Source organism: Osmerus eperlanus, chromosome 27 (assembly GCF_963692335.1).
Source record: "Osmerus eperlanus chromosome 27, fOsmEpe2.1, whole genome shotgun sequence".
NCBI classification, from domain to species: domain Eukaryota; kingdom Metazoa; phylum Chordata; class Actinopteri; order Osmeriformes; family Osmeridae; genus Osmerus; species Osmerus eperlanus.
The window spans coordinates 8,991,445-9,001,167 of record NC_085044.1 but is presented as its reverse complement, the minus strand read 5'-3'; the positions used below and the strand labels follow the sequence as shown (position 1 = coordinate 9,001,167).

The following is a 9,723-nucleotide window of genomic DNA, read 5'->3' as shown; positions in this document are numbered from 1 at the left end:
AGGCGCTGAAAGGTGCCACGGAAGAAATAGAAGATAAATAATAATAATAAAAATAAGTTGAATAAAGATTCAAAGAACAATACTTGGAATGCTGAAGCAGCATTCCAACAATAAGTTGAAATATAGCTGCAAGCAGCGATGCGGGTTCCTCCGCAAAATGGCAAAATATTATAAACATGTACACTGCAGAAGATCGAGAGTTGGACAACAAGGGAGCAAAACTACTTCATGTTTGGCCAACAACAGGCTGAATGGGGATTTGAACTCATGAGCATAAGGTTACAAGTCAGTCTCTCTATCCTCTCTCTGCAATCTCAACTGTTGAGATTGTATGAATAGAAAGGGCAGAGTATTAGCTTTGGTCAGATTTTGGACAAAGGTTAAGAAACGGTTGACATTTCAAGGTGAAATTGCATGAAATTCTGCATCGTATTTCAGAATGATGTCATCCTGTTTAACTAAACATATAATCAAAATTATGACAGGCCAAAAGATAATGGCTGGATTCCAACCAACTACCTTAGACTTTACAGGTCACCATGCCAGCCCATTGAGCTATTCTCAGTGTTGAATATTGTCATGTTCAGTTACTGTATAAAAAATTAAGCTGTTTCTCCTGTGGTAAGCGTTGATAGATTCAGCCAAAGTTGAAACAGCTTTAATTCAATCATATTTTGACATACCAAGGTGAAATTGTTTGTGGTACTTCAGAAAGATGTCATCCTGTTGAACTAAACAGATAATCAAAATTATGACAGGCCAAAAGACTATGGCTGGATTCCAACCTACAACCTTATACTTTACAGGTCACCATCCCAGCCCTATTCTCAGTGTTGAATATTGTCATGTTCAGTTACTGTATAAAAAAGTAAGCTGTTTCTCCTGTGGTAAGTGTTGTTAGATTCAGCCTAAGTTGAAACTACTTGTACATTTCCTATAAAAACGGGATGACTGGGTTGCTGCTGTAAAGAATAACTTTCTCATCGTTTTTTTTTAACAGGTTGTTTGGAGTGCCATAACTTGTCATGGAAGGGAATTTTAAATCATGCCTAGCATCAGTGGGAATGTGTCCTGGCTTAGGTTACTGAAATGAATTTGTGCAACAGGCAAGGGATCCACCTGAACAATCAATTGACTTCATTAGAGAAAAACATTAGAGTTATCTCTACCATGCGTAGACTACAAGTAGCTAGCTACTGTGGTGAACCTGGCTTGTTTTGCAGTGGTTTACACAGTCTCGCTAAACAGATGATCAGAGTGTTGTGATGGGCTCAAATAAACACGCATTGCTATGTTTTTACAACCGGAGGATTGATCGGAAGACTAGAAACCGTTTTGCCAGAATAAACAATTAAAAACTATGCTTCCGACTGGTTTTGAACCTACAAACATTTGCTTACCAGCCAGTTGAGCCATTCCCAGACATGGATTACACAAAACTGGATAATAAACTTTGCATGGTACTTCAGGGGCATCTCACCTTAAAGCCTATTAAGTTTGAACCATCCTTCAAAAATACATTTGATTTAGTGACACAAACATATTGAGGCAATGTGTACATTTACATAAATACACCCATTTCAGCCATTTTGTACTTGATTCAATTGCCTTAAGTAACGTTTTTAAATACGTCAATGATACATATCTGTACCAAATTTCAAGTCAATTTCACCTTTGGTTCAAGATAAGAGGAATTTTGAAGGTTTTCCCAAATTATCACAGTACAGGAAAATCCATCATGGCGGACCTTATGGGTCCTTGAGGCTTTTTAGTTCCTCATGAAAAAATGAGGCATGCACACCAAGTTTCAGAAGAATTGGAGCAATGGGGTGGAAATGCCATCACTTTGAAAATCGGACTTTTGGGCGTGGCCTGTGGCGCCCCCTATGGTCCGATGTGGCCCATATTTGGTGTGGGGGTACCCACTTGGATGTAGTATCAATGTGCCAAATTAGAAAATTTATGACCAGGGACTTTTTGAGATATTGGGGCGCAAGGAGAAGAAAAATAATAATAAGAATACCAACAATAACAATAGGTTCCCTCCTACCGGAGGAACCTAATAATACCAACAAACACAATAGGGTCCTCCTGACGGAGGAACCCTAATAAAGATTCAAAGAACAATACTTGGAATGCTGAAGCAGCATTCCAACAATAAGTTGAATAAAAATTCAAAGAACAGTACTTGGAATGCTGAAGCAGCATTCCAACAATAATAATAATAAAAATAACTAGAGAGGGTACAATTTCTGGGGAAATTGTAGGGTGTGCTTGCTTGCGTCGGTTAGACAGGGGTCCGTTTTTGAATGACATTTTTACAACTGATTTCTGTATATTTTAAATGAAAATGCATAGTTATTATTTATAAAGATTAAATAGATTTAAAAGAATTTTTTTTTGCTGCTCATTTACAACTGAAAATACGAGTGAAGTGTAGAATGAAATAGATGTCTTCTCATTTCCCCTGCAAGAGGCAGCCTCATTGTTGAATCAAAACGAATACATTTGGCAGACCGGTGTAAAAATTGACCTAATCTCTATGACTTAAACGTCATTTTAAGTTTTTCCCTTCTCGTGATATTTTCAGGCATGTAGCGTACTCATTGCTGAAGCAGCATTCCAACAATAAAGATTCAAAGAACAATACTTGGAATGCTGAAGCAGCATTCCAACAATAAAAATAATAAGTTGAATAAAGATTCAAAGAACAATACTTGGAATGCTGAAGCAGCATTCCAACAATAAAGATTCAAAGAACAATACTTGGAATGCTGAAGCAGCATTCCAACAATAAAGATTCAAAGAACAATACTTGGAATGCTGAAGCAGCATTCCAACAATTAAAACTATATATATACAGGCAAATGATATGCTAAATGACAATATTTACACAATGAAAACTATATACACAGGGGAAATCTAAGCATTAACTATATCTAAACAATGAAAACTATATACAAAGGCCCAAAGAATTATTAATTTTTTTGCTGAAGCAGCATTCCAACAATAAAAATAATAAGTTGAATAAAGATTCAAAGAACAATACTTGGAATGCTGAAGCAGCATTCCAACAATAAAGATTCAAAGAACAATACTTGGAATGCTGAAGCAGCATTCCAACAATAAGTTGAATAAAGATTCAAAGAACAATACTTGGAATGCTGAAGCAGCATTCCAACAATAAAGATTCAAAGAACAATACTTGGAATGCTGAAGCAGCATTCCAACAATAAAGATTCAAAGAACAATACTTGGAATGCTGAAGCAGCATTCCAACAATTAAAACTATATATATACAGGCAAATGATATGCTAAATGACAATATTTACACAATGAAAACTATATACACAGGGGAAATCTAAGCATTAACTATATCTAAACAATGAAAACTATATACAAAGGCCCAAAGAATTATTAATTTTTTTGCTCCTCCAGCCACTGCTCTCTGGAAAGAGTCTCGGGCAGTAAACAGTCCCCTTATACTGGCTGTGGCCAGTTTCTGCCGTTCTGCTCTGGCCACACCTCCAGCATTTGTTGGCCTCCACTCTCTTCTGGTAGGCATGGGGAGCTGGACCAGGAGCAGGACGAAGCTGGGGAAGGTGGGTGGTGCAGGAAGAGGGTGGGACAAAACGCAGGGCTTGGGGGACCATCAATGGAGAAGGGGCAGAGGGTGGCCTCATACCAGGGGCTCGGGAGACAAACAAAACAGTAGGGTGGGCAGCAGGGCGAGGGGCGATATGGGTAGGGCGAGGGGCAATGGGGGTAGGGCGGGGCATGATAGGGATGGGAGTGGGGCCTCCAAGGGCGGCTGAAGGACCAGGGAAGAGCTGCCTCTGGGCTGCCAGCCTGGGTCGGACCGCTGGAGGTGGTGCTGGGGCTGCACATGTTGCCCGCCTCTTGGTTTTTGCCTGCCCTGCTGTGCTCTGCGGCAGGTGGTAGGTGTGGGCTGCTCCCTGGGGTTGAGGTGGAGCAACAGCAGGGCGGACGTTGGCAGGCAGGAGAGGCTCGTCAGCCACAGACAGAGGACCTGGCAAGTTTATGGCCTGCAGCAACACAGCCAGATCCTGCTTCTTCACCCTGCGGTTGTACCACTGGGAGAGGGTCGACTGGTTCACCTCCACCAGCTGCAGGGTGGTGGCATGATGGCCCCGTTGCCCAGGATGAGATGCCGGACCTTGCGGTAGTCCTGCAGGATCAGAGTCCACCTGGACATGCAGTTCTTCCCCTGCTTCCTGGGACTCTTGTGGATGTCCGAGAGCCGGACGAAGATGGCCTCCACAAGGCAGCAGCAGTCTGGCCACTGAGCAGGCGAACCAGTGGACCCCAGGACACACCTCTCCACACTCTCCACACCTGGCGTGAACTCCACCTTTTTTTTGTGGCGGAACCGCCCCTTGATGAGCCTGTCCAGGTGCCGCGCAGCAAACACCACCCTCTGCTTGTCATAATCCAGCAGGTCTTGCCACAGCCCCACAATGTTGCTGACCTAAGAAGGAAAGAAAACATATATTATATATGTTTATATATTATAAATATATAAACAAATATCTGTTGTACAATGCATGTCTTGCTGACCTGCTGGTTATGGAGGGTCATGTTGGTCTGATGCCTCAGCTCCACTAAGCACTCTGCCAGTCTATCCACCCGATCCATGCCTGGCATGCCATGCTCGTCCACAGCCTGAAACATTCAACAATTTGACATTTAATGCTGAACACCTTATGGCAAAGGTTTGTTATATTGACTGCTGCTGCTGTGTGTTTTATTTGTTTGCTGTCAATTACTGTGTGTTGTTCCTAATAATCAATTGCGCTTGTATTCAGACACTTTCCTATCTACTGAACTTGTTAGTTTCTATGAATGACAGTTACTAGTAAAAAGTTAACATACCAGCTTTTCTTCAGGCACCTGAGAGGAGGCACCTGGGACACAGGGCTGGGTTATGGGGGGAGGCAGGGTGGTAGCTACAGGCATGGGGGTGACAGGCAGAGTGGTGGGGGTGACAGGTAGGATAGAGGTGGTTACAGTCAAGGTGGTGGAAGGCAGGGTGGAGGAGGTGAGTGGCAGGGTGTTAGAAGGCAGGGTGGAGGAGGTGAGTGGCAGGGTGGGGACCACAGGCAGGGTGGTGGAAGGCAGGGTGGAGGAGGTGAGTGGCAGGGTGGGGACCACAGGCAGGGTGGTAGAAGACAGGGCGGAAGAGGGGAAGTCTTCCGAAACACTACCGATAGTGAGGTCCTGTCCTTCATCCTCAAACCCTTCATCCGCCTGTTCCTCCTCTGTGGCGTGGTCCTCCAGCAGCTGGTCTGTCTCCTCAGAGTCGGGGTCCATGTCCTGCAAGGGCTGCCCTGTCTGCCTAAGCAGGTAGTTCACCCCAAGCAACTCTCCTGAACATGAACAACAATGCAATGCTAATTAGTATTAAAAAACAGATATGGAACTTACCATAATGCATAAATACTGAGCTCTCAACAACATAATTATTTGTATTCGTATTTGCCCTGAGACTTACCGGTGTACTTTCTCGGCGGGATGAAGGAGGGGACATACTTCCTTCCAAAAACCTTCAGGCTGTTGCTGTTGACGGACTCCAGCACGTCCCCCGCGTACGTCAACAGCGCCATGCGCTTGGTGGTGATGGAGGCCGCTGCCCGGTTTTGGTTTGGTTCCACCTGTTCAGGCCTTCCAGGAGGTACAGCTGGAAGTTGAGCAGGTTTGCACTCGTTCCTAAAAAAAAGAACGTGAACAATGATGAACAAGGCTATTTGAATAAAATGTCATCGGTAAGAATATTGATAAGATGCTCAATGCGGAGGACCGTGGCGTTGACGTGGAAAAATTCTAGTGGCACTGTGTAGATCTGAATAGTCAAGATGGCGGTTTCAATATGATTTATTTAGTTTGTACAATTTAAGAATTAACAGAGTACTCTGGACCGGTCATAGCGAAAGACATGCAGATGTAACCTACAGGTCGTTCGAGAGAGTGGTGAAGAACAACCCTAAAACACTGCCTTATATAAACTTAGAACAAATGGTTCTTCTGATGGTCAATCCATCAATATAGCGGTCTCTGTGATTGGTCAGCACTGCTCAGTGACAGTTTGACTCCACATCAAGTGTCCCACAGTTCTTTGATGCCCCAGCTCCCTCTCTAAAGAAGGAGATGGTTAATGATACACAAACAGGACACAGGACACAATCTCCTTGGCCAAAAGGTTAGGTCAGCTCGCTCAACTGAGATAACAATCTCCCCCAACCCCCAGACCTAACTAAGACCCTCTGGCTCTTAGTTAGGTATCATAAAACAACACCATAAATACCTTAAGACAATCTGAGTGTCCATTCTACAGAGTAAACCACACCACAGAGCCTCAGTTTCTAACATTCGTCTGTCTATAACAAAGGAACTTACTTTTTACCGCTTAAAGAAACATAGATATTGTAACTGTCAAAAACTGCCATAACATTCCTCAATTTTTTTAAAAAAACAACATAAACCCAAACAGTCAATTAAGAAAAATAAGACTCAAACCTCAACAAAGTAGCAAACACATTAATACCTTCATCTGTAAATCTGATTTCATACGATCATTCACATTAACCTCTTCTTCCTGAAACCCAGTCAGAATTATCTAAAGGACTATAGTTCACCATCTGAATTGAAAAAGTCTTAGCCATTGTTCAACGTTGCTGATTATAATACAATCCACATTTTGCTAGCTGTACGCAAAAACATTATTCTAATCCTGCAGCTAACTGATTTCTAGCTTTAAACTTCGTAGGCACATCTCTTTTTAACAGCTGCATCATTACTGGTGAAACAATTGAAGTCATTACATTTGTCGTCATAATATCATTAGAACCTTGGAAACACAATAAGAAATTCCATTCCCAAGACAAAACCCATTGTACCCCGTATACCACAAAGTCCAGGTTGTTGGAACGGATGCCATCTTCAGTTGGCTGTAGATAATCTTCTTTCAGGCAGGATAGCCTAATTGAACCAATTGCAAACGACGATCAAATTGCTTCAGGGCAACTTTCAAAGAACTGCACTATGCACACAGACTCTGAGCTTTCCTTGGTACTACGCAGAATGCGTATCCTCTCCTTCCGTCTCCAGGCAGGGCGCACGCTTACAATGGTTAGCGCGTATCCACGTTGCTCTTCCCTCCGGTCTTAACCGCCGGATTAGTCGTCAGGAGAATCTGGTATGGCCCCGTCCACCTTGGGTTTTACCAGGCGTTTCAGGTCCTTCACCACGATCCAGTCATAGTGGTATCAAATCATGCAGCGGTCCAGTCAACGGATGAGGAATAGCCTCCTTCACCTGCCTGTGAATCTCACACAAAGTAGACTCCAAAAGGTTGCACAGTGATAAACAAGCACATTCTCACAGAGGTCAGTTAAAGGTAACTGACTTCTTGTCGTCTGACTTAGTCTTCAAGGTTCTGTTCTCTCATTCAACTGAAGTGATTAACAGAATGTTGACTCCTATCAACACCAAAATAACTTCCATAAACAAGTGTGACCCATTATCATTACATATCCTCAAAGAAAAATCCCATCGAAGAATAATCTAAATTAACAAAAGCTTGATCACTGAGCCCAAATCTACCTGAGAAGTCTAAAACTTCTTCCCATCCAACAACCATCAACAATCATTAAAACAGTATCACTTCTCCAAAAATTTAACTCTACAAAATCCATCTATCAATACTCAAATAGTTTCTCTAACCTTAGCTGTGAAGCTTATCGTGTTTAAATTCCTTTCCTCATAATACTTGTCCCACATATGAAGTACTGACAAAATGACTATGCATCCATTACAAATCCTCTTGTATGCTAAAATAATGCATTCTTGATATCACACAAACTGTAGAGGCATGATCTTTCCATGTGTTAACTGAGCAAAATCTCAAGATAAATGTTTTATGCAGACCATACAACCTCCATTTTTATTCTCATATCCTTCCTTTTTCCAAAACGCATTTTCTTGTGGATTAGTCCAAGTTCGAATCTCCATTCCACCATTCCTTTCTCCATCTGTCCGCTGTATCTTGTAATTCTTGTAAAATATACTCAAACAAAACAAAATTCTCACTCTGTGTTAAATACAGTCCAATATTTTCAACTCAGCAGTATCATATTAGACCCTCACAGTCCTACCACAAATCCAAACTACTGAAGCTAAATTCATAAAACCATAAAACCCCCATAGTCACTCTCTGTTTGGATCAGTCAGTCATCAGTCAGTCATAAATTCCTAAACGTCATCTCTTCCTCTCTAAGAAGCCTGCGCTTCCCTTAAAGAATCTGTAACAAATGTTGTATCAAGGTCACACAACAATTTTCCTCAAAAGAGTCCTGTAAGCCCAAATTTGTCAAGTTAGGCTCATCCGGACATAGCAACATCATCTCATCACTTCCTGTAAACATATCAACATCAAAAACATATTCTAGTTAGTTCATCAATGCATGCAGGCAATCTAGAAACTTCTCCAGCTAGTATCAGCACTAGCATTTTCCCTGTGGAATAATCATCATCGTTAGAGTGAATTCCACATTTGCATACAGCAAGTTGTTCTATAAGTGAAAATAAGAAACTTCCTGTTTCCATACCTTTCCCAAAATCATATATAACACCAATGATGTATTTAACTATCAGTAAATATTTTAACTCTTTTCCCTTTTATGAATTAACAAGCTTACACTGAAGCAACCAACTTTTGAACCAATTTGTATAGAATAAAACTATTTTAGAAAACAACCAAATTACCCCATCTTTTAGTCTCTTATTATCTTTTCTTAAAAAAACCTTTAGGAACAGTTCAAATGAATACCTTTATATTTCAGATTCCCTTTTTATTCTTTATTTTTTTCTGTATTTAAATTCACCAAATCAAATCTCTCTTTTTCCAAGACATGAGGAAAACTAACATCACTACCTCAAACCAGAATTTCATCTGCATGATTCCAAAATGAAACAGACCATAAAATGTTTCAAAACTTATACCCCATCTATATTTCTATATAGGTTAGATAGGTAGAACTTCATAACTTGCTTTGGCTGCAGCCCAGAACAAGCTACTTAGTTCCAACCATCACAACCACAATTTGTCAGACCTAATGAGTCTTCCCAAATTATCTCAAAACCAAAGTTATAATAACCCTCTTTATGAACCAATACCATAATAAAACAACCTCATCACAGCCTAACTGTTTATCCCAAAACATTGTACCATGCCCTGATAAAACTCTCAAAGAAACTTAAAATCAAATTACAGTCAAACTCCAAACAAAAGTACCAATCATCTCTTCACATCCACAAAACGTTCTCTTGTTTCATTAAATCCATGTTCGCACACTTAAAACTGCTCTTAGAATAAGTAATTCATGCTAGAATTACGCTACGACTCGCAATCACATCAATCAAACAATGCCCTTAAGACAAAAGAAAATATAAACTCTCCCTTTTTCTTTTTAAACCTTTAAATTCACAATTTAACATAAACCCGTAAAACCAAACCTTATTCTTTAACTTCTCAAAAGTCTTATCAAAGCATGTAAGCTAATGTATACACCTTTGAATATTCCCATATTTACCAGCCATCTCAATTACTCTTTGTTAGTACTCAATGATGAATCAACTCAAATAAACAATGTCTATCAGCGCGCATTTCAAACTCGAATCAAACAACAAACAAACAGCGCGCTCTGG

The 9,723-nt window shown here is 40.9% G+C and overlaps 1 protein-coding gene across 1 annotated transcript; it reads right to left on the bottom strand.

Moving 5' to 3' along the window:
• Positions 1-4,114: 4,114 nt before the first annotated feature.
• LOC134013581 (uncharacterized) lies at positions 4,115-8,974 on the bottom strand. Its single transcript, XM_062453082.1, has 6 exons — positions 8,943-8,974; positions 5,513-5,727; positions 5,096-5,387; positions 4,894-5,023; positions 4,579-4,683; positions 4,115-4,489 (listed from the first exon to the last, which is right to left on the bottom strand). The coding sequence occupies exons 1-6, from the start codon at positions 8,972-8,974 to the stop codon at positions 4,115-4,117; spliced, it is 1,149 nt and encodes a 382-aa protein (XP_062309066.1).
• Positions 8,975-9,723: the final 749 nt, after the last annotated feature.